Below are 26,495 nucleotides of genomic sequence, written 5' to 3'. Positions count from 1 at the left end.
CACACAAGGATCCACTACAAAAATATATTAGACAAGAGTAGATGCAGTTATAGATGTCATATTTTAACTGCTTCAATCAAAATTTTAAATTTGGAAAATCTGACTCTGATCATGAGTTCCAATATTCCACCTCTTTCATTTCCTTATTCTCTTTCTATTCATTCTTCATTCTCATCAAAGTCTCCGGTATGGCTCTACAGAGGACCTTTTCTCTCCCAACATGCACTTAAAATATATAAATAAGATACATTTGAGTCTTGCCCCATATCATTTTGTTTATAGCTTACTTCCCTCCCTAATATTTAGGTTCCCTCTTCTGGTTGGTCTGGGTCCAGTGGTCCTGGCATCCTAAACATCTGCATGAAGCTCTCTTTTGAGGTTTGCATTCTGGCCATTGAGGCCGTGCGTGACTACTGTCCACAGTCTCTTTGTATCTCAGCTCCTCCTGATTTACTTTCTTCTCTACCCTCAGGGATCTCACCCTTCATACCGCTATCCAAAATTCTCTGGAACTTGTTTTCTTCACTCACCACTTTTGTGACCTGTCTGAGTCTGTTTTATCCTCCCAGTTTCCTCAGGTTGGCATGTATTTTTTGGGGGGGAAAAAGCCTCAGTATACTGAGTTATGAAACTGAGAATCTGTGGTATCAAACCTCTGTGAGCCTTTCCATGCCTTAGAAATCAAGTTGCTTCTCACTTGGCTCCTTCATAGTGTGCACAGCAGCTGATTGAAATGTTTGGCATATGTTCTAAGCTATATGTTACACAACTCTAATTCCCCAGCACAGAGTAGGTATATAATACAAAATGTATAGACTCCATGAATCAATGAATCATTGACTGAAAAGACAAATCTTTGATGGGGAAAACAAGAATTGGAATGTAAGTTAGGAAATACATATTGCCCTTGAGTTCTGTTGGGTGCCTAGATCTGTGTGGTAAATATTCCTTTCTGCATAAATTTTAAAAATACTCCAAAAAATAAGGAGTCTACCTAACCTGTAAATATGTTCATGAAGAATAAATTATCGCATCCCATCCTATAATTTTAGTAAGTAGACTATCAACTTCAATATTAAGTTGATTTCACTGAAAAAACAACATTAATCATTGAAGTTATAAACGAACTTCATAGTTAAAATGTCTTAGAAGGATATTTAATCATGTAGCAATCTACTATGCTGTGACATTAAGTGAAAAATCTGTATACAAAGTACTCTATACATTGTGACTCCAATATCATTATTTATATATGTACACGTATATAATGAATACAAAAAAGTAGAAGAAAATGCAGCCAAGTGTCAAAAATTGATAATTTTTGAGTGAAAGATCTAAATATGACTTCTTTTTTATGCTTTCCTATATCTTCTAAATTTCGTACAATGAATATCTATATAATTAGAAAAATCCTATTATTAATAATGTGTGATAATAATTTATTATTTTAGTGTTATAAGGAAGGAGTTCTTTTCTTTGTTGTGTGAAAAACTTTGGAAAATTCAAAATGATGTATTTATTCCATGTTGTGCACTGGAATAAAATGTATTATTTCAATGGTAGAATATAAAATCTATAACCAACAGTATTAAACCATCAGTTGTATCAACATTTAAATGGAAATGTTTGTACTTATTCACAATTGTCTTGTTTTAAAAATAAATCAGTATCTATATTTTTAACAAAAATGCATTTATTAAAATAGGTGTATAATAGGTTTTAGCATCTTATAAAACTTGGCAGTCATTCCTTATATGTGTCTTTGTGTGTGTGTGTGTGTGTGTGTGTGTTTGCGTGTATTTTTTTATTAGTTTCCGGTGTATAACACAATATAATAGACATTTACACCCCTCACAAAGTGGTAACCCCCTCCCCCAAACTATTACCCCTCTGACATCGTATACAGCTGTTACAGTTCCATTGACTCTATTCCCTATGCTATACTCCACATCCTGTGACTATATATATATATATATATATAAAATTATAGTTGACACAATGGAGTATTACTCAGCCATAAAGAAGAAGGGAATCTCTCCATTTGCAACGTTATGGATGGACCTAGAAAATATTATGCTAAGCGAAATAAGTCAGACGGAGAAAGACAAATACTATATGATCTCACTTATATGGTAGAATCTAAACAACTGAATTAATGAGCAAACTAAACAGAAATAGTCTCAGGGATATAGAGGAAAAACTGATAGTTGCTAGTTAGGAGCGGGGTGGGGATGAAGGAGAAGGGGAGGGGATTAGAAAGCACAAATTGGTAGCCACAGTATTGCCACGGGGATATGAAAGACAGTTTGAGGAATATAATCAATAATGTAAAGATTTTGTAAGAGGTCAGATGGGCACTTGTCTTATTAGGGAGTCCACTTCATGGACAGTGTAGTTGCCTGACCACTGCAGTGTACACCTGAAGCTGAAGCTGAATAATCAGTACCTATTTTAAGTAATGAAGATTAAGTTACAATAAAGTTATTTTATTTTAATGTAAATATAACTTTACCAGATTTTAATCAAGTAACAACAGTTTAGATATATAGATATACATATACATATATAAGTAGAATATATACTTTTTATAACAGTAAGGTATACTTTATGACATATAATCTTTTTACCACAAAAATATATACTTCTCACATGTGAAATGAAACTAATATGACTAGGAAGACACTACTACTTGGGACCAAAGAGTTTAACTTTAATACTTGGCTTTAGAAACATCGTTATACAAATAAGCCATTTAGCTGGCATGTTTTGGCAGTGTGAACCAATAAGAGACTAGTTGAACTGCACAAGTTTCTGACACTTGACAGCCACTGCTTAGCAAGTCTGTGTACAAAATATGGAGTAGCAGGTACAAGGGGACCACAGTTGCTAATAGCTAAATAAGCACAAAAGCTGTGTGGCCCTTTGGAAACTGGAGAAAATTACCTTGAGCTCTGATATTGTCTTGCTCCTCTACACGTTTAACATATTCTAAATACCTTTAGGTGGAAATCAAAAATAACAGAACAAGAGGACTGAGGAGATGGCATTTCTGCAAGTAAAATTTTCCAAATCAACCCATTTGACCAGTTTCTGACATTGTTCTTTGAGCAACCAGGCTCTATCTAATGCAAAATGTGGCAAAATGTTGCTTTGCTTTGTTTTGTTGCAAAGGAAAAGAAAAGCTTTGTTCAGAGGTGAGAAGTCAATGCAGTCAAAAGGCAGTCCACTCCCTTAAATTTCTGAAAAGTAGCTGATGTCTATTTGGTAGTGAAGTGCGGTTGAGGAATGTTTCTCTTGCTCCTTTTTTCAGATCACTTCAGACAGACTTCAAGTGCATTACTCAACCTCAACACACGGGGCAGGCTTCTTGGTGGATGAGCTTCCATTATCTGAGGGGCGGTAGGAAAGCGTGCTCATTTTTGTTGATAGGCTCGAGTGGGATTTGGCCTTTGGGGGGATGTATTTCAGAAGCTGGAGAAAATACTTTTTAAATTTTTTCCCGAGGAAGCCATAGAAGAGAGGATTAAGGCAATTATTAAAGTAAGCTATGCAAATAGTGATGGGCATGGCGGTGTCAACAATATCTGTAATTTTACAGTCATGTATGATGCCCAGCTGAATCAGCACATCCAGGAAAGTGAATATCTGGTGGGGGACCCAGGAAAAGAAAAAGAAAAGCACGATTGCCACAATGATCTTGAAAATATCATCATTTCTTGGCTTGTTCTTCTGAATCTCATAAGCCTTCTTTAGGGTCTTCCAAATAAGAGTATAACTTGTAAGAATGATCAGAAAAGGAAACAAGAAACCCAGTATATTCTTGGTTAGACCCAGCCCAGCAGGGAGGGTTGAATTTTGCATTTCGTAATGGAAAGCACAAACTGTGATATTGGTGTTCTCGATGAAAAATACGTTTCGATGGATTATAGTTGGTAAACTGGCCAAGCCAGCCAGTAGCCAGATAACGATGCAGGTGACTTTGGCCACAAGCATTGTGCGCCGGAGGCGGGACTTCATTGGGTGGACGATGGCCACGTAGCGGTCAATGCTGAGGCACGTGAGCAGAAACACACTAGCGTAGAGGTTGAAATTGACGCTGGCTGATGCGATTTTACAGAGGTGGTTGCCAAAGGGCCAGCGGTATTCCATAGCGGTGTAGATAGCCCACAGCGGCAAAGTCAGTAAAAAGCATAAGTCGGCCAGGGCTAAATTCAGAAGAAAAATACTGGCCACCGTCTTCAGTTTCATGTAAAAGTAAATGACAATCACCACCAAGCTGTTTCCAAATATTCCCACCACAAAGATGATACTGTATAAAGTAGGGATCATGACAAATATGTAATTGTGCCTTCCAGCTTTGGGACAGTCATCTTGGATTCTTTTGATACCATCTTCAGCAGAAGAGTTGAGGATCATTTTGATCTCCTGGGTTAATTAGTCTCAGACACAAACGCACCTGAAGAAAAAGAAAATGGAAAAGTAAAGAAAAAAATGAACTTCCAGTTACAAACAAAGTTTCAGTTCTCAATCATAAATTCAGTAACTCAACTTTAATCTTAAGGGAAAAAAATTAGGTCACATTTTTCTGGAGAAAAACTGTGACCTGATAAAGTTTAGATTACACACTTAATTTTTAGAACACATTGTTTTTCTAGGAAGTGATAATATCCTCCAAATAGAAGTGGGGGCTTAGATGAATAAACTTCTCTAGGTCCTTTGTGGGTTTTTTTTAGAAGTAAATCCTAGCTTCCAAAGTGATTTTAGAAAACATAATCTAAATCTCAGAAAACACTACTGACTTAAATTATTCAGAAAGACTTGAAATTTTCCTGAGGTAAGCAAGGCTAAGTAATTAATTTGTCTTTAACCTCAGAAGTGTAACACATCTGCATCTTATTTTGTAAACCATTTATCTCATCTCCCAGTCTTAAGTATGAAAACTATTAGCATCCTCCCTTAAGTGGTCAGAATAGCTGTCTCTCTGAGGAATTGGTTATTGGGGGAACTGTCTTGAGAGGGGATAGAAGGAGGGCTCGGGACTCTGGGGACTAGCACTTCCCATGGATTCCAGGCTGCTTGCTACAGGCCGTAACCACTGACTCTAACTTCCAACTCAGTCTAGCAAAAGGGCCTGAATTTCCTAACTTTTGTGCCTGCCAAGTATTTCTGGAGTTAACTTTAAGGTAAACTATTTGTATAACAAGGATGTCAAGTGAATAGATTAGGTCAGAATTATCAATCAATCATGTTTCTTTGTGGGGGCTCGAGATAGCCACAGTTCTTTAGGATTTTAGGAAGAATCAGATGCTTAGGAATGAGCTCCATAAAGACTAATGCAAATATTTGCTCAATATCTGACATAATCAACAATCAAACTATTCATTGATGTGATTGAAAAACATCAATAGATTCTGCTCTAGACAAGGGTTCCTCCTAGAATCCTCGGGGAGGAGACTGCAGATGCTGTGAGGGAAGCATCACAGGATGTGGCACCAGCACGCTCGGGGAAGGCCAGCCCTGGGCACAGGCGCGGTTGGCCAGGCGGGGCAGTGGTGCCAGGTGAAGGTCCTACTGCTACTGCAGGAGCGGGTCCCTAGCGAGCATGGCTGTGCATTCTCTTCACAGCAACGCTTCCTGGGCAAGAGGACCAGGTGCGACACTACTAGCCTGCCCAGGACAGCAGTGTTTGCATCTGGGAGGGCTGGATGAACACACTGGCCTAAGGTAGGGTCCACCTGGGCGCAAAATGCTGCTGTGAAAGAGATGAGACTCAAGGAGGCAGATTTTAAGAGGTAACTGGGAACAGGGGTTCTTAAGGGGCTACTTTGCCTCCCCTGCAGAGGCAGTTATTCTCTCCATCTGTGCTTTGGGGAGTCTCATCAACAAGTCCCCTTTGCACTCAGCTTTATATAATCTAAATCCCTTTCTTGTCTTCTCACTCATAGGGACATTAGCATCTGCAAACTGGCAAATGTCCCATCCTCTGAGAAGCCTTCCTGACTGTTGTGGGCAATTGGCTGTTCCATTTTCTGAGCTGCTTTGGCACTTTGGATGCAGGTTTTGAGACTGTATTATGATGCTCTGTTGGCATATCTGTCTTCTCCGCTGGTTTGTCAGCTGCTTGAGGGTAGGGCCTGTTTAGTGTGGGCCCTGGCACATCCCATGGGGCATATGATAAATGTCTGATAAATAAGACAGTGAGTGGAGAAACGAATGAATGAATAGCATATAACTTAAAAGCTAATAGTATAGACTATTGAGACTAATTTCTATGGGTAATGAAATCAATTTCCATTCTGCTCCTCAAAGAATCTCAGAAAATACTCCAAGTCAACCTGGGCCTCAAATTGGATGAGAAACCCAAACCCAAACCAAACCAAAACAAACCAAACAAAAATAAGCTGTTGACACTTTAAGAAACCTGTGGTTTACCAATCAGAAGATGAAAAGAAGGAATAATTTAACAGAAACTAAGGCTAGGATCTCACGGAGGTATGACCTATTTTCTTCTCATCCAGATGGATTTCCCTACACTTTGCTGATTTCTCAGTACATTTTATTATAATTACTGAAATTATTCCAAATTAGAAGTATAACTTCATTTCAGTAAATATTTTCTATTAAAAATTGTTTCATAAAAGGTTTATTGGCTAGCAGTCATTTATATCTTAATGTGGATTCATTTACTTATTTTCTCTGCTAACATCTAGTTGAGATAAGTTGGATTTTGCCTAGGAAAAAATTTAAAATGTCAAGGTTAAAGAATCTCAAAGATTAAAACAGCCTGGGTGAACTCCATAAGGAAAAACTAGGGCAGAGGTAAATATTTGTTTCAGTTTGGGCACAAGGGCACTAAAAGATCGGAAAGAATAAATTTGATGCATTAGGATCCCTCGGGTGGCCTGAGCTTGGAGTCAAGGAGGAAATTCCCTCCCTGCATCTCCCCCCTCCCCCCCACCCCCTTCTTTCCTTTCTTGACCCTCCTTTGAGAGCACACAGCTAAAGTTGGGTTCATTAATCCTATATCTAAAGCAGGCAGAATTTTATTGACAGGCTGAAACTGTAACCACCATTTATAAAAAGAATTTCTATGGGAAAAAGTTTGCATTTAAAACGACCAATTTAGAAACAGAGTTTGGGACTGCAGTTTCTTCACAGACTTGAGGTCAGCCTCTCTTTCAGTTGCCATCAGTCCAGACTGACTAATGTTGAACATGTAAAGGTTGCTCTGAACAGCTAAGAGAACATCCCTGGAAATTTCGGTGAGGCATATTTTATTTTAATGGCTATGTCACTTGAGAAACTCTGAACATAGTACTGACTATACTAATCCTAAGACCATTTTACATAAATGTTTATATAAGTAATTGCCAAGACTTCCTACCTAATAAGGAAACAAATTTCCTCATACTTGAGGGTAGAGGAAAGGGGGAGAAGAATTTTAAGTGATGGAAACAGCGGGGGCGAGGGGAGTGCAGAGAAGCAGAAATGCAAATAGTGCATTCTGTGGGTAGTCATCCACTCATCATCCTGTATTCATTGAACACCTACTGTGTGCTGGGCTCAGGGTTGCATAGTGAATAAAGTCACACTCCTTCTCTTCCATTCGAGTCTAGCTGGGGGTACAGGACCCTTAAAGACAGAATTATCTCCAGTGTGTTGAATACTTTACCATACAGGAGGCCTGTGGAATGTTCTATGTAAACCATTGACCCAGCCTGGTAGTGGTGGTGTAGGGGGTGATCATGGGTACTTCCCTAAGAAGGTGGCATTTGGCTTCGGAGGGTGTGTGGAAAACAGAGTGGTTAGAACTTAAAGGGAACCAACCAGCTGGCCAGCCAAGGCGAAGTAGAGATGTGTCATCACTTCATTCTTACAAATGTCTGCAGCATCATCTATGGGAAACTGTTCCTGTAAACTTAACAGACACTGCACCAGTGTCTGAGCCGGGGTATGGGGTCTGAAGGTGCACTGGATGGGAGGAGAACAGGCCCTACTGATGTGTAAGAAATAAGAAATGTCATTCTCTGGTCTGCACTCGTTTTGGCTTTCTTTTGTTTTTAGTGTGAACATTTATAATGATTGCCCCCCTTTTTTTTTTTTCTTTTTAACTTTGCCACCCCCCCTTCACCCATTTCTCCCACTGATAGGCTTTCCTAGGAAACCTGGTTCTCAGGAAGGAGGGAAAATTGAACTTAGTATTGGCAGCCACCTTACATGGATGATACATGAGTGGGGAAAAGCAGGGTTCTTTTTTCTTTGAAAGGATGCCGTTTTGGTGAAGAGCTGAAGGACAAAATGATGTGTTTTACTAGGAACCAAACTTGTGAGTCCCAGAAAGCAGCTCCATTTTAGTTTCATCCTGTTTCTTCTCCCAGTATGTAAGTAGGTAGGATACTGATGAAAAAAACTCCAGGGGCTCCACCTCTCCCTCTGTCTGGGTCTCACCATAGCCTCCACCCAAGATTTGTGGCTTATGTGAATTCTACAGAACCATTTTCTCTTGAGGGAAAGAAGATGGGATTTGGAGTCAAAAGACTTGTCATGGAATCTTCCTGTGCCACTTACAAATCTGTGTGGCTCTGGGTCAGTCACCCCATTTCTCTGAACATGAGCCTCATTTTCTGTAAGAAATGGGAACAATGACCTCATTGCACATGACTGTTGTAGGAATTAGATGAGATAACGTGAAAGTACCGGGCATATCTTTCAAACAGAAGTGTCTCATAGATGTGCTTTATTTAAATCTTTGCTGTTGGTAATCTCCTCCTCTTGCCATTAAAAGGCTAAAAATACTAAGCTATTGTTCTTCCCAAGTATGAGTAAAAAATAATTGTAAGCAGCTGAATAAATTTGCCATGAGTCAGGTGGGAACTTTCAGTCCGCTGCAAACACAAGGCTGGCTCGTGATGCCTCTCCCTGTTAATCTACCGCCTGCTCCCCTGGGAGTCACCTGTATGCCTTGACAGCTTCTTGGGCTCTTAAAAACAAGCGTAAGAAAGAAGATTTTTTTTTTCCTTTTGAATTCTAAGAATATCTGTCCAAGACTATTGATTAGAATATTAATACCTTCTTAAGGTCTTACGTAATAAAATTGTTCATTTCAAGAGTCTTTTTAAATGTCTGCACTCTAAAGGAAAAAAAAAATACCCCATAGTTCCTTATTATAATAAAGAGAGAACTAAAAGACCAACAATTATATTTTCGAATAATCTTCTATCAAAGTATCTTTCTCAAATATCAAAAAGAGTAGGCCAGCGTTTGTACATCATTTGCTTGTAAGGCTGGACAGCTCAATAAACCATCCTATTTAAAAGTCATTCTCTTTATTGCTTCGAGTTTATACTTCAGACTTTAGAATGCAACCGCCTCCGCTCCTCTGTGCTCCCCTGCAGTAGCGAATGCGGCATTCTGTGGGGAACAACTGTTAGTCAGCATCCATTTGTGAGCTCACTGAGACGTAGAAGGAGCACTAAAATTGTAGGGTTTTTACGTGTTCTTTTTCAAATCTACTTGTTCTTATTTCTAAACCTCCTGCTCTTATTTTATGGGATCTATTTCTACCCTTTTCTCCCTAAACAGTTTGAACATCTGTATGTTAAGAGTCCCTGTCTAATTGCTTTACTATTTGTAGTTCCTTAAGGTATAAGCTCTATTTGTTTACTTGGTAGAGGCTCTTTCTTGGTATTTGCCCTCATCTTAGGTGTTGTAATCTTTGACTCTGAGGTCAGTGGGAAATAATTTTCTTAGAAGGCCTTAATGTCTGGATGGTGGTGGGCTCTGAAAGTTCTGCTTGGGCATACAAACACTCACTTGATCTGGAACAGTTTTTAATGCCAGTTCCCAGCCTAGTTTCCAATCCCATACTTTATCTGCAGATACTACAGATTAAACTCTTCACACATTCTTAAATTTTGGCTCGTCTACATTAGTTTTCTAGTATTTGGTCACAATAGGCAGTACTTTTCCAGTTCCTGGCTTTAACCAGGAAACCCAGTTTCAGTTGCCCTCGGTACATGAGTCTTGTGGTCTTGACTTCCATCCTCGCAGTCATTAGAGCTTTATGTCAGCTAGCGTTCCTGGGTGGCAATTCCCGCCCGTTCTCAGGATTGTTTTCGCTTTCTTGTTCCCGAACCCGGAGATATAAACTGTTTTCTGTTCTCCACGATGAATCATTTCTACAAAGTGATGGCCGATACTACCAACCACCTGGGTTTAAGGAGCCGATTTTCCCGATTTCCTGACCCCCTTTCTTGGGATTTGGGAACAGAAAAGTGAAAAAAATTCCCGACAGCGGGTGGGAATTCCCGGCTGGAAACCCTAATCTCAGCTGTGTATCTGGTACTGGTTCTTCTCTGGCTCCTGCAGTTTCCATTTAGGGCCATGATCTGATATTTCATGTGTTTACAGAAAGAAGGGGGATGTCCATAACTGCATAGTCCATTGTCTTCACCTTGACTGGAAGTTGCCCTGCACATTCTTTGGAGATTGTACTTAAGTTCCTTGGACCCAATAAACTTTGGAGTATAGTCTTGCCCCTCTTCCTGTCCCCCACCCCCATCATGCCCTTTGATGAGGCATCCAAGTCTTTCCGGGTAGCACTCTCCTCCATGCTGGCAGCCACGAAGAAGGGAACATGGCAGAGAGCCCGCATATTGGACAAGTGACTGGACCTGTTTTCAAGTCAGATGGACAGGAGAATGTCAGGCTCTTGGTTGGCAATCCTAGACTAACTTCCTTAGAGGTGATTCTTTTTCTGAAATTCCTGGATGATCATTTCTCTTAATACAAAACATTTTATTAAAATGATTAATGCCATACTAATTAAGTATTTAAGTATCAATCTCCTCAGACCTAGAGAATGGCTGCATGCTATGTCTCAGTTTGGGGCCCTCTTCCCAAGTCCATATTACCCACAGTGGCCTGCCCTCACAAGAAATGAAAACAGCACGAGCTGCTTTCTTATTTCTGCACATACCAATTGTAACCGACTGTGGTGATGGTGGTGAAGTATTCTGTCATCCTCAACTGCCCCCCCATCACCTTGCTTCATTCAAAATTGCCCAAGAACTTAAGAAATTCAGCTTTATGAAAGGATCTTCAGAAGTTCTTTTCAAGTTAGGGTACACATTTCAAGGAAAGTAAAACGTTAATTCTAAATTTTAGCTTCTTGGAAATTATTCAATACTCTAATATCTAATAATGTAACATTAAACTATAAAGAAATCCATCTCCACTTCAGAAGCTCCTACCTATCATAAATGATGGTTTAAACAACTCATTTGTGCTGAACGACTGTCTTCATTCCTATATTTCCCTTTGTACTTTTCTATCCGAAGCTCTTGGCTGTTTGTGTTGTACGATTTCTTTTTTTAAATTTCAAAAGGAAAAGAGAAACAGTTAGGGGTGAAAGATGTGCGATTACGTCTAGTAATGTGCTTAAAAATCTTCCTTCGATGTGTTAGTATTAGTAGAAAATATTCTTGTTATGGTAAATATAGAGGGCCATTCTAATGAGCCTAGACAAAGCAGGGCTCCGGGGATTAGGAGGAAAGGATGATAAATCTGACTTGGAAGAAAGTTTATGTAGAAATGAACCCCTGTCCTAGCATATTCCCAAATTCTTCAAACTTATGGACTCATAGAATTTCCTTGAGGGAATCATAAACGCATTTCAAAGGATCAGCATCTTAGACATCAAAGGGAAGGAAACATCATTTTTAATAATATGGCTCTTGGAGACTCTTCACAAGCTTTTCTTTTACATCTGATAAAAAAGGTGGGCCCCTTGGTCAACCATAGTTGCTTTATTAAACTTGGGAGGCCACTCCAATTTCCTTCTTTGAGACTAAATCAGCAGCAGAAACTGCTCATCTCATTTCAATTTCCATTTTATGGGGCATGAGGAAAGTTATTGGGCAGGAAAGGAAGCACTAATTAATTTATACCCTTAAGAAATTATGATACTATTATAGAATTTATATGTATTATGCATTTCATGTTAGAGATTATTGGCCACATAGCAATTTATTTCAGATTAAAGTTTTTAACATTATACAAATCACATCACCATAAATTTTAAATGAAGCTGGAAGAATTAAATATTCAATATATTGTATATGTTTCCCCAACTTTCCCAATGTCCTGATTGCAGTAGGTCTTCAAATGATAGTTTACTAATTAGTCCTGCACAATGTGTAATGAGACTAGTTCTAATTTTGGCTTTCCCACTCACTAGCTAGGTGACCCTGAGCCAGTCACTTAGCTTCTCTAGACCTCTCCATCCTCAGGGAACTGGTACATGTGTAAAGAAATCTCCCGAAGCACTGACATTTCATAATCTTTCTTTTAAATAGGAATACATCTTTTGAAGACAAAGGTAATAATGGCTTGACAAGTACAAGTGACCTGGTAAATCAGCTAATTATTATCAATATAACTATTACTAATGCCAAATGATATAACATTCCATAATTAAATATAAGAATGCTTTGTATTTAAAAAAAGGAACATAATTTTACTTTTTAATGAAGATGAATAAAGAAACTCCATATAAGATAATCTCGAGAGTATAATGCTAAGTGAAATGAGTCAGACAGAAAAAGCAGAGAACCCTATGATTTCAGTGATATGTGGTATATAAACCAAAAAGAACAAGACAAACAAATGAGAAACAAAAACTCATAGACACAGACAATAGTTTAGTGGTTACCAGAGGGTAAGGGGGGTGGGGGGGTGGGAGATGAGGGTAAGGGGGATCCAAATACATGGTGGTGGAAGGAGAACTGACTCTGGGTGGTGAACACACAATGGGATTTATAGACGATGTATTACAGAATTGTGCACCTGAAATCTATGTAATTTTATTAACAATTGTCACCCCAATAAATTTAAAAAAATACATCACATTCTAGATAGAAAATGTTAACAGAAAACAATAAAGATGATATTCATGAAAAAAAAAAGATAATTGTATTATAGTGACAGTGGGTTTTTTTCCCCCTCCCTTTAAAAAAATTATCTATTCAAAGGAATGTTTCCCCAGCACAACATTTGGATAACTGGTTGTGATCCAAGGTTAATTAGGTCAAGGTTACAGGTTCGGGCCCTAGCTAGACTAGCTGGTTTCATTCCATCTATGGCCAAAGACTCTGAACTTCTCAGGAATCCCCTTTGTTGTTCATTGGCAATACCAGGTGAAAGGTTAAAGACATTGGTTCATGGCTGTAAATCAAAATTAAAAGCATACCCTGAAGTTAGGCACTCAAGTTTACGCCATCCTATGAAAAAGCTGGCACGATGTGTTATTGTTAAAATAACTCATACAAAATGAACCTATTCTCAGATTCTTTGTGGGAAATCCAACTTTAAAGTTCAGGAATTAGTTAAGGTGGTTCAGCTGACCAGATATAAACAGATGTGAAGGGAGAGAATTATAAAAGAACCTCAGAGTAATATATTATTTATTAATAGAATAACATTTTGAAGTATTATATTAGTCAATGTTTTGAAGAGCTAAATGGACTTTTGTCCTGAGAAATTGAATTCCATAAGAGTAATTGTGGGGACAGAGCCAGGAATGCAGTTTTCAGGCTCTCGCCCTCACTCGGGTAGTAAATGGCCATGAACTGTGATCAAATGGCCATCAGCTTTGGCTAGTTGGCCGTCAGCTGTAACCCGTAAGCCATTGGCCACTAATATAACTGCCGTGGCTACGCTAGCAGATGATGGGGGGCTAGCAAGAGGATGGTGGCTGAGCTAGCAAACGTGGAGGGCAGAGTGTGGATTGTGGATTGCAGAGAGGCTGATTGCAGCTAGCAAGTGAGGTTGGTTGGCAGAGACAAGTGGACAGCAGGTTGCAGATCGTGTGGCTCCTGCTTCCTGAGTCTCCAACCCAGCCGCCAGCGAGAATATAGTGATATGACTCCCCTATCTATGGCTCCGTGGGTGTTCCTGTTTGGCCTCACCGTGTCCTGCATTCTTATGTGGGGAGTGGGACTAGAGACCCCGCATGACACCCTGCATGACAGTAATTTTATTTGATTTATTCATAGTTACATTTTTTCAAACAGTTTTGTATGTATTCTTCTTCTTTTTTTTTTAAAAAAAAACAAACCATTAAAGTGCTGTTAAAATGGAGAGACAGCAGAACAGACTGACAGAGAAAGCACTGAACTAGAGTCCTATTGAAAAGTCTTTTCTCTCACTAACCAGTAGCATAATCATATGCAAGTAGCTTAATCTCTTACTTTATTATCCTTTAAATATTACAAAATATTTAGAGTGGGAATACCAAAACCTGTTCTCATACACTGATAAAGGTAAAAAGTAATGTCTTTGGAATACATAAAAAAAGCACTTTGAAAATAAATTTAGTAAAAGAAAGCTCAGAATTTCAAAAGACTAATTGAAATTTTTTCATTCAGAGGTTCAGTAGAAATTTTTTTAAATCGGGGTATAAATGACATAGAACTTACATTAGTTCGGGTGTACAACATAATGATTTGATATTTGTATATGTTGTGAAATAATCACCACAATAAGTCTAGTTGCCATCTGTCATCATACATACGGATTTTTTTCTTATTAGGAGAATGTTTAATGTCTACTTTTTTAGCAACACTCAAATATGCAATACAGTATTATAAACTGTAGTCACCATGCGGACCATTACATCCCCATGACTTGTGTATTTTATAACTGTTTGTACCCTTTGACCCACAGTTTGCCTGTCCCCAACCCCCCACCTCTGGCAACCACCAGTCTGTTCTCTGTGTCTACGAAAAGCAGACATATTTTCCTTAGTATAATCTAAAATGCTTTTATTTCAAGAATTATAATGAGGCACTTGGTTAATGATGAAAGAAAGGCAAAATGATAGGTACTGTGTAGCTTCTACATGTAATACTTGTGACAGCAAATGTTTGGGTACAACGTGGGGCCCTCAGGCTAAATCTGGCCAACAGATATATTTTCTTTGTCCCTCAAAATATTTACAGCTTTGGGGATTTGAATCCTCTACAGTTCACTAATCCCCACCACTCACTATTTTCTGATGCTTTAGGTCAGTGCTATTCAAAAGAAATACACTATGAGCACATATGTAATTTCAATTTCCCTAGTAGCTACATTAAAAAAGTAAAAAACAGGTGAAATTAATTGTGCTACTATATGTCATTTAAGACTACATATCCAAAATATTGTCATTTCAACATGTAGTCAATAGAAAATTATTTGTTACTTTATATTCTTTTTTTTTTTTTTTTTTTATACCAAGTCTTCCAAATCCAGAGTCTAATGGTTGTTCCCAGCACATCTTAGTTGAACTTAGCCACACTTCAAGTGCTCCATCACCACTCGGGGCCACAGCATTAGTGTTCTTTTGCTTATGTCACCTACCGTGTAGCAATGGTTCTGAAAATGTGGTCTCTGAAACAGCAGGACTAGTGTCACCTGGGAATTCCTCAGGAATGCAAATCTCAGACCCCACCCTAGACCTACTGAATCAGAAACTCTGTGAGTGGGGTGCAGCCATCTGAGTTTTAATGAGCCCTCCAGGTGATTGTAATGTACACTGAAGTGCTAAAATCACTGCCCATCAGCATCTTAATTTACAACTACGGTTTATATGCAGTGTGACAATTATGTTTGAGAACTTGTTGCAACGATGTTGCTAACCTTTTTTGATATCAGAGGGATTATTCATCATGAATTTGTACCAACTGGACAAACAGTTAACCAAGTTTACTATTTGGAAGTGCTGAAAAGGCTGTGTGGAAAAGTTAAATGACCTGAACTTTTTGCCAACAATTCATGGCTCTTGCATCACGACAATGCACCAGCTCACATGGCATGTCTATGAGGGAGTTTTTAGCCAGTAAACAAATAACTGTATTGGAACACCCTCCCTACTCACCTGATCTGGCCCCCAATGACTTCTTTCTTTACTCAAACATAAAGGAAATATTGAAAGGAAGATACTTTGATGACATTCAGGACATCAAACATAACACGATGACAGCTGTGATGGCCATTCCAGAAAAAGAGTTCCAAAATTGCTTTGAAGGGTGGACGAGGCCCTGGCGTCGGTGCTTAGCTTCCCAAGGGGAGTACTTCGAAGGTGACATAGTGATATTCAGCAATGAGGTATCTAACATTTTTTCTAGGATGAGTTCGCGAACTTAATTGTACGACCTCGCATACTGATGATTATTCTAACAGGCAAAACCAAATTCAGCAAACAACACAAGTGCCCTCAGCTATAAACGTTTTATAAAATGTTTTCATTTGGCTCTTCTGAGGCCTCAAAACCTAAGTGCAGTAAACTGTATATTTCTTTGAAACATTTAGGACAAGTGTCATGGGAAGACCCATAGGATATTACCTAGTAAAATACTTGCACCAACTCATAGGTGTCTGGAATTTCTTTAACTAAAGTGGGGTGGGCGAGACCCACCCCCATGCATCCATTAGAATGAAGATCTACCTGGGGGAGGGTACACACTGACTTTTGTGAGAGCCAGAGTTAAAAGACTCAAGAGCGTGGTTATGGGAACCTAAAGGTCTAAACCAGCTACAGGCATAGCTCAGAGATATTGTGGACTCAGTTCCAGACCATCACTATTAAGGAAGTATCACAACAAAGTGAGTTGTAACCTTTCTGCTGGTGGAGGGTCTTGCCTTCAGTTTGTGAAAAATGCAACACTCCTGAAGCCAAATAAAGCACAGTGCAATAAAACAAGGCATGCCATACATGATTCGCCTCTTATGAGCTGTGGGGTCTGCAGCTTCTCACTTAACCCGTGACTCATTTTCTTCATCTGAAACTGATGATAATGACAATGAAGTTCATGGTCATGATGAAGTAAAAAGTACCTGTCTAGTCTGGCTCACAGCGTTGTTCGCAACACCAAGTGAGATCATGTATGTGGAAATGCTATAGTAGCATCTCGTGTAGTTGTGAGAGTTCCGTTAGTCTTATTAAATTCACACTATGTTGTAAATGACTAACTTTCTCACTGCAAGCAAATTTGGATAAGGCAGACTGGGAAACTGTGTGCAGTGCCGGAAATGAGAGAAGCTGAAGCACCACAAACAAATGGAAAGGCTCAGAGAGGGGCTGACTGACACTGCTGGAAAGCTACTTGGACAAGACAGTTTTGTCAGCTCTAATCATTCTCTTGAACACCTATATAATTTAAGAAATTAAATTACAATAGTACCACACCACTGATTGTAATTTTAAAAGTTTAGGCCATTCTATGTACTATTATTTACCACTCCATTTTCTATGTGGTGTGTTGTGTTTTCTAATTAAATGAGCCTGTGATAAGAGGCGGGGATGCTGGACCAAGAAAAGGTAAACAACACTTTGCCAACTGAAAAATACAATCGGATACCTGTGACTGCTGCTTCCTGTGAAAACTTCATTAGCAATAAATGAGTTATCAGATGTCATACATCAGATTTGAAAATAAATATATTCCCAGTATTTGTATAGTCTGAGCAGGAGGAAAAAACGAACTCTTTCCAAGAGAGCTACCTAAGATAATGTAGGGCTTTTGCCTTTGGTTGTTGTTTCTCTTCTAAAGGTAAAGTAAAATGCATCCCTTGGTTTGGAAAGTGGAAAGGTAGCATTTCTGCATAGGAGGGTGATGTCGTGATGTGGCACATTATTCATACAGAGGCAACTCACTAAGAGCAAGGAGCATATTCTGGAACATTCCGTGCCACACCAAGACCACCATCTCCCTTATTTTTAATTTTGCTATTGCAATTTCTCCTTTTCACACCTTCACTTTCAGGAAGTGACTTCTGCTTTTATTACCAACAATAAAACTAATTTGTCAGGTAGGAACTGTCAACGTCGACTCTACTCCTACTGAACTTCCTGGAACAACCTGTTAGTGCTTCACTTCCTCATGAGATATTAAAACTCTGCTCTTGTTTGTCCAGCTAGCTAAGTCTACTCTGTTGTTGCCCTCAAAGGTACAAGCTTCCAATCCTAAAGCAATTTTGGTTATGAAGGGAATCCCCCAGTAGGAAATAGGGCAGCACCATTTCACTTGAGCCAGCAGAAATTTCAGATGATAAGCTTGTCTGATAGCAATCTCTAACATCCTTTAGTTTTTATACACAAATATGTTTGGCTGAAGAAGGGCCGTGTTCCACTGCGATTTCAAATTCTCCAGTTAGTTCCAACTGAAGACCATGGCTATTTGAAAGTGTTTATTTTTTTCCTGCCAATTTATTTTTGTTCTTATCTCCTTGTAAGACAGGCGAAGCTTATAAATAAAATTAAGAGGGTGAAAGTGAATTGTCAGTCCTGCCTCCTGTTGGAGAAATATTTGCATAGACGTTTTTTACACACAAATCCTCTAAAATCGATTAGAAATTCATTTCTGGATCATCAACAACTCATCAGATGCTGGGGATGCCAGAGCTACCGCCCTTTGGCCTTCACATAAAGGAAACAGCATCCTTGAAATGATTAGTGATGTCAGTGGGGAAAATGTCAATTTAAACTTTTCAGCTGTGTAACTTCAGCACGAAGTGACACACAGGTGTTCAAATAAGCTTATTTAATGTAAAGTTGTTTTACACTCTTCTTTGTTTTAGCTGATATCTGATTTACAGAGTACTTATAATAGTGGCTTAATATTAGCATTAGTAACACGCATGATTAACTAAATGCTGACTATGAGCCAAGCATTGTGATAATTTGTTTTATATCTATAAGAGCCCTGTGTCCCTCCAAAATTCATAGGTTGAAGACTTAATTGTACGAGGTCAGACAACTAAGTTTGTGAAAAGTGCTACATACCGCATTGCCGAATATCAGTACCATCACCTTCGAAGTCCTCCCATTGGGTAGCTATGCAGCAATGCCAGCGCCTAGTCCACCGTTCAAAGCAATTGTGGAACTCTTTTTCTGGAATGGCCATCAGATCTATCATCGTATTACCCTTGATGTCCTGAATGTCATCAACATGTCTTCCTTTCAATATTTCCTTTGTCTTCAGGTAAAGAAAGAAGTCATTGGGGGCCAGATCAGGTGAGTAGAGAGGGTGTTCCAATACAGTTGTTTGTTACTGGCTAAAATCTCCCTCACAGACAGTGCCGTGTGAGCTGCTGCATTGTCGTGATGCAAGAGCCATGAATTTTTGGCAAAAAGTTCAGGTCATCTAACTTTTCCATGCAGCCTTTTCAGCACTTCCAAATAGTAAACTTGGTTAACTGTTTGTCCAGTTGGTACAAATTCGTAATGAATGATCCCTCTGATATCAAAAAAGGTTAGCAACATCGTTGCAACAAGTTTGCAAACTTAATTGTCAGTTAACCTTATTTAACCTTAATTACTTATTTAACCTTAATTACTTCAAAGAGGTAATTAAGGTTAAATAAGGTCACAAGGTTGGAGCACTAATCTAATATTATTGGTGTCCGTATAAGAGGCAGACACACCAGGAATGGGCTTGCACAGAGGAAAAGCCATGTGAAGGACAGTGACCATGGTGACCGTTACAAGGGAAGAATTGAGATTTCACCAGAAACTAGTGATGCCAACACCTTGATCTTGAACTTCCAGCCTCCAGCAGTGTGAGGAATAAATTTCTGTTGTTTAAGCCACCCAGTCTGTGGTATTTTGTTATGGCAGCCCGAGAAGACGAATAGGAGGCCTCTGAGGGAAGGCACCATTGTGCCCATTCTTCAGATGAGGAAACAGGCTTAGAAGGCAGATCCTTACATTTTTGACATTCTAAAGTTTCAAGGCTCAGTTTCTTTATTTTTTATTTTTTTTCGGTAAGGTCATTTCTCCATACTGTTATTCAGTGCTTCTCAATAGGGGTAATTTTGCCCTTCAGGGACATTTGATGATATCTGGAGACATTTTTGGTTCTCACAACAGGGAGAGCAGGAGGAGGGAGGTGTTGCTAGACCAGAGATAATGCTAACCATCTTACAAAGCAGAGGGCAGGACTCCACAACAAACAATTCTATAGCCTAAGAGGTTAATAGTACTGCTGTTGAGAAACCCTGCTCTAGTCTCTACTTTTCCCTCCCAATTCTTGATAGTCTGTAGTTCATGTCTTTTATGGAATAAGTTAACTGTATGAAGTATTTTATTGGTGACTTGTTTCAGGTATTATATTCATATCTTCCCAAGGAAACTATACATCCCTCAAAAAATAAAATCCTGTCAAGTAACCTGTCCAAGGTCACGTTGTGTACTTAGTAGGAGTTCTGAAATTGCAAGTTGACTAAATAGCTGTTGTGTCAGATCATTCTAGATTTTACCCTCTCTAAGCATTTTCCAGAGTTCTAGTATTCTGCATAAGTACATTGGAAGAGAGAATTTGAGCTTAGAGTCATTATAAGGTCTTTAAGGAATTCGATGGCTGTGATAGTGGCCCCAAGGTTACCTCTGGAGGGAGGAAGCCACCAAGTCTGGAAGCCAAACCCTGCCCTCTGGTGGTGTGTCAGGAACCAGGGCCAGAGGGAGTCAGTCTGCACAGTTAGGGTCTGAACTGACTGTGCAATATCTGAATGTAAATTCAGCTTTGCTTTCACATGAAGCATTTGTTTTTCCTCTGTGGAAAAACAACACATTAAATGTAGCCAGTCATCAAGGTTCTCATTAGAATGAAGCCAAGTAGAGAAACGTGAGAAAGAGACAGGATAAACATATCTAGTTACAAACGAAAATTTCTGCAAGCTTGGCAACCAAAGAATTTCAGTTACTCAGTTTGAGTCTCTGTTACTTGCATCTTCTACCCAACTGCGTTAATGATCTATAAAGACATTAAATAGTTGTTTTTGTAGCCAAAGAAGAACATGTCTGGAAAAAGGGTCCCTAAAGGAGCAATATTAATAGAGTTCTATGACCAAAATTGGAATTGTTCATTGCTTTCTGACTAGGTCTAGAAGAAAAGACCATTGTGTTTGAAATACCAGCTAAATCTGAGGAAATTATACTTCCCCTTTTCTTCTCATTAAGAGCTCTCTTCTCTTACTAGGATCCTAAACACCAGTGTACTTCTTATCACAAAGTGCAGCCTTTTCTGTATACTGATGCCAAATGGGTAACATTTTAGTGAGGCATTTGAAGTTGTGATAGGCCACTCCATGGGAGACAGACAAGGTCATTTAGAAGGCCTTTTTATTGAGGATATCAGAGCTTTCAAAAGATTCAGGCAGCCTTTCCTGGTAATTGGTCAAAGAGAAATAAAGAAAAAGCCCATAAAGTACAAAAATAAGCTATCAGATGGAACCACTCAGACTTTGGAGTGAAAGATATGGTGAATGCTGACATCAGATTTTAATATATAAAACCAAAAGCAATGAGTAAGAAAGTAACATAATTGAAGAAGTGGAAAAGTAGAAATTAGTCGATTGGAAGATTTACCAGGGGTGAGGAAAACACTTAGAACAAACTCTATTCTAGAACTTGGGGCAGAGGACTTGGGCTTTTTCTTTGCCCCTCTAGATATTGAGGCCTTAGGCAAATCATTACACCTTTACTGGACTTCCATCTGACAAACAGGAATGGTGCTTTAAAGCCTCTACCTGCCCTTGGAAGAATGTTATTAGTTTATATATTTAAAGTAATTTCCTTAAAAGAGAGTATATTATACTCATTCAATATGACTAGAAAAGATACAATAAAAACAAGTTTAATAATCTATGTAAGTATGTATTCAGCACTTAGAATCTTAAAAGGGAACATTAATTTAATTAATGTTAACAGAGTCTATTGGCTGGCAGACATTATAGGAAACAAACAAACCATGAGCTTTGAAGTCACAAAGATCTGTTAATATCCTGGATCCATTATCAACTAATCTTCTAACTGGCTAATCTACTCACCCTCTTTGAGCATTAGCCTCCTTCTTTAAAATGGGATAAAAACTTATTGTATACTGTTAATGTGAGGGTTAGATAAAACATGGGGGAAAAGATTGCCATATATTACATACTCATTAAACATATTATCTAGTATTAGTATCATTATATATAGTCTCAATACAAATTCATATGTCCCTATCCAAATAGTACATCAATTACCCCATAAAATTTTACTTGTCACATTATTATACATGGCCAAGAAGCAGACTGGAATGATGTTAGGAGCCCTGTCAATGGGTGCTATAATTTTTTTTTTTTAATTAATTTTATTGGGGTGACAATTGTTAGTAAATTTACATAGATTTCAGGTGTACAATTCTGTATTACATCGTCTATAAATCCCATTGTGTGTTCACCACCCAGAGTCAGTTCTCCTTCCATCACCATATATTTGATCCCCTTTACCCTCATCACCCACCCCCCACCCCCTTACCCTCTGGTAACCACTAAATTATTGTCTGTGTCTATGAGTTTTTGTTTCTCATTTGTTTGTCTTGTTCTTTTTGGTTTATATACCACATATCAGTGAAATCATAGGGTTCTCTGCTTTTTCTGTCTGACTTATTTCACTTAGCATTATTCTCTCGAGATCCATCCATGTTGTCACAAATGTTCCTATATCATCTTTCCTTAACGCCGAATAGTATTCCATTGTGTATATGTACCACAACTTCTTTATCCATTCATCTATCGAAGGACATTTTGGTTGTTTCCATGTCTTGGCCACCGTAAACAAAGCTGCAATGAACATTGGAGTACACGTGTCTCTATAGAGAAATGCTTTTATATTTTTGGGGTAGATACCCAGGAGAGCGATTGCTGGGTCATATGGTAATTCTATTCGTAATTTCTTGAGGAACCTCCACACTGCCTTCCATAGCGGCTGCACCAGTCTGCATTCCCACCAACAGTGGATGAGAGTTCCTTTTTCTCCACAGCCTCTCCAACACTTGTTACTATTTGTTTTGTTGATGAAAGCCATTCTGACTGGGGTGAGGTGATATCTCATTGTGGTTTTCATTTGCATTTCTCTGATGATTAGCGATGTTGAGCATTTTTTCATATGTCTATTTGCCATTTGTATATCCTCTTTGGAGAAATGTCTCTTCAGGTCCTCTGTCCATTTTTCAATTGGGTTGTTTGTTTTTTTGTTGTTGAGTTTCATGAGTTCCTTGTATATTTTGGATATTAGCCCCTTATCAGAGGAACTGTTTGCGAAAATCTTCTCCCATTCAGTTGGTTGCCTCATTATTTTGTCAATAGTTTCTTTTGCTGTGCAGAAGCTTTTCAGTTTCATATAATCCCATTTGTTTATTTTAGTTTTTACTTCCATTGCCTTTGGAGTCAAATTCATAAAATGCTCTTTGAACCCAAGGTCCATAAGTTTAGTACCTATGTTTTCTTCAATGCAGTTTATTGTGTCAGGTCTTATGCTTAAGTCTTTGATCCATTTTGAATTAATTTTGGTACATGGTGACAGATAGCAGTCCAGTTTCATTCTTTTGCACGTAGCTATCCAATTCTGCCAATAGGGTGCTATAATTTGTTATTAATCCCACATAACAATAGAACAGATCCACGAAGGATCCATTTTTAAGAAGTGGAAGTATGAACATCTAAAGCACAGATGACTTCAAGGTTACTTTAAGTTGGAGAACGAAAAACTACATTACAGACCTTTGCTTGGTGAATCATACCTCAACTAATTAAACGGCAAAACTGTCCTTCAAAATGCCGGAGTGAGAGAAAAACATTTCTTTGACAACAGCTCCCCTAGTATTCATATAAGTCTCTTCCTTGAATTGTTTGAGTTAACATGTGGTAATTGTTGATCTTTAATATGATTTCATGAGATTCACTTTTTAATAATTATACAACACCGTACTGCTGCTGGTAATAGCATTTTTGGTATTACTTTATTACTATACAAAATAATGGAAAAACAAATTAGGCTAAATATTTTTGTACTCCGAATAGAGCAGGCAGATTTGTGAAGTTCATTAGAACTTTGCGAGAATAATATAATATGCTAATAATTTTGAGTATCATGATATTAAAAGGTTACAATTCAGAGAAAATATGTTTAGAATCAGTCTATTTCAGTAGGCATAGTTGTACATGTGTCAACGCTCAGCTTAAAGCCGTTCTCTAGATAAATTACAAGGTTTCTTTATGTTGCACCAACAAATTAAGATGTTCTCTTTACACAAAATGTCATTCTGCAACTATGGACTTTCAATTTAGGTTTGGAGAAAAGCTTTGTCTCAATGCGGATCAGGAAGTCACAGAAGTTTCTGTTATAGAAGGAAATTTATGGGTCAAATTTATTGCTTTAGTTTAGCAAAATACGGAAAAATATTAGTTTTATATTTTAGTCCCTGTAAACATATGCAATTACTATATTGTAAATGATGTTTTGGTTGTCAGATTATCCAAGAGAAGACTATTGTAACCTATAATGTCATTGAACTATTATTCTCTATTATATTTTGCTTTTATTGAAGCAACTTAAGTCAGAGATTCATAACATTTCATTGCTGGAATGGTCCCTAGAAATTCTGTACTCCAGGGTTCACATAGTCAATTAGTCACAGGGCCTGGGAGTGACAGAGATGGGTGCAGAGGGCATGGTGGTACATGGAAGACGCTTCCCCTTTCTCAGAGGAGGCAGACGTGTGAGAGTCACTCAGCTACAGCTAATTGGGCCACCTGTGATCAGAGGGAGATACAGGCTGATTTTTTAAAATAGGCTGGAAATTACACATTTTATGTGAAATATTTTGGTTGAAATGTTTTCAGCCAATGCAAACGCAAATGCAAAAACAATGCAAACAATGCAAATGCAAAAAACAATGCAAATGCAAACGCAAATGCAATTGCAAATGCAAATGCAATTGCAAATGCAAATGCAAAAACAATTGCAAATGCAAAAGCCAATGCAAACGCAAATGCAAAAAAAAAAAAAAAAAATGCAAAACAAAACAAAAAACAACACTATGTTGAACTAAACAGAACTCTTCCACAGATCAAATCTAATTCAAGGGCTGCCAATTTACAACTTAGGATGTAGGCCAAACACTTAATTTTACAACTGAGAAAACAGGCTCTAAGCTCCAGCAACATGCTGTAGACCTGAATTGCACTGTTTCATACTACACTAAATACTTGAAATATACCTCGATTAGACATCCCCTCCTTCCATTTTAACAACATCCTACGACTGAAGAGTTCGAGGTAGAGGGAGAACAGAGATGTGATGGGATGAGGTTATTACCCAGCCCTGCTCTCACGCAGCCGGGCTTCCCTGCTGGGTATCCTGACACTGGCTGAGCCAGCCTGAGGTCTGTCTCAGAATGGCAGTCCGGACAGCACCTCCCTGAGTCATTGTTCCTGCCGCAGCTTATTTTTCTCATGTTTGGGTATTCTTACATATTATTTTAACATTTATTCAAACATATCATGTAGTGCCCAAAAGATTTTCAACAGTGAAAGGGACCGATGCTATTTCATAGAACCACACTGAACTGACCAATGTCCCTGGCGATATAACTGCTGATGAGATGACATTTTAAATTATGTTTAGTAAATGCTAAAAAAATATATTTATTTTTGAAAGCATTGTTGTCAAGTAAAGTGTTTCTAAGGTGAACTGTGATGCTCTAAGCATGAAATTATCTAAACACTTATGTCACAAGGCTACATTTGTGTTTTTAATACTAACATGTTTTCTAAACTCAGTCACTGCAGGTTTAGGAGAACACAAAGGAAATACATAAAGAAAATATGTCTGCTATTGATTAGGTGGATACATTGACTGAGGGGGTTATGCAGTATTAATTCTCGATGAATAGGGATTATTTCTGATAAACACTTGGCTAGCATATACAAGTCTTAGGACTCTAACCCTAATAAAACTTCTTGGACAAATAAGTTGACTTTTCAGCTTTGTTGGAAAAGTGGTTTCATTCTCATGAGAATATTTTGAATTCTGTAAAAGAACAGGTACATTTTGGTTAATTGCTTGGTTAGCTGGAAGAACACAGCTCATGATTTTGTACCTCGTACCTTGGATGGGAAGGGTGGGGAACTGCAAAAGTATTAAGTTCCATTTTAATTTAATGTTATATGAAGAGAGAAAATTTTATGCTTTTCAAATTACAGTAGTTCCTTCTTGTCCACTACTTTTCTTCCCATTGTTTCAATTACCCATGGTCAACTGCGGTCCACAAATATTAAATTTCCCCAAACATCGACATCATCTGCTCCTGGCATTGACATCATCATAGCTTGATGATCCGGGATCACCTAAAGCAGACGATCCTCCTTCTGACATATCATCCCAAGGTCAATAGTAGTCTAATGCCATGTCGCAACGCCTATGGCATTCATCTACTTCACTGCAGCATGTAGGCATTTTCTCATCTCACATCATCACAAGAAGAGTGAGTACAGTAGGATATTTTTGAGAGACACCACATTTACATAAGGTTTATTATAGTATACTGTTACAATTGTTCTATTTTGTTATTATTGTTAATCTCTTACTGTGCCTAATTTATAAATTAAACTTCACCTTAGGTATTTATGTA

General features: G+C 38.4%; 1 protein-coding gene across 2 annotated transcripts in view; it reads right to left on the bottom strand.

Annotated features, from left to right (window-relative positions):
* Nucleotides 1-2,454: 2,454 nt before the first annotated feature.
* The window catches only part of AGTR1 (angiotensin II receptor type 1), a 49,125-nt gene continuing 25,084 nt past the window's right edge, over nt 2,455-26,495 (bottom strand). Inside the window, exon 4 of one of the 2 annotated variants that reach the window (XM_081063438.1) lies at nt 2,455-4,456. In XM_081063438.1, coding sequence (XP_080919564.1) covers nt 3,337-4,416 — 1,080 coding nt within the window. In that variant the 5' untranslated portion in view covers nt 4,417-4,456 and the 3' untranslated portion in view covers nt 2,455-3,336. The remainder of the gene's footprint in view (nt 4,457-26,495) is intronic. The other variant, XM_081063439.1, reaches the window with a different exon arrangement.

This window comes from Rhinolophus hipposideros (genome assembly GCF_964194185.1).
Source record: "Rhinolophus hipposideros genome assembly, chromosome: 2".
NCBI lineage: Eukaryota > Metazoa > Chordata > Mammalia > Chiroptera > Rhinolophidae > Rhinolophus > Rhinolophus hipposideros.
The sequence above is the reverse complement of the archived record's forward strand: the minus strand, read 5'-3'. Positions and strand labels throughout refer to the sequence as shown.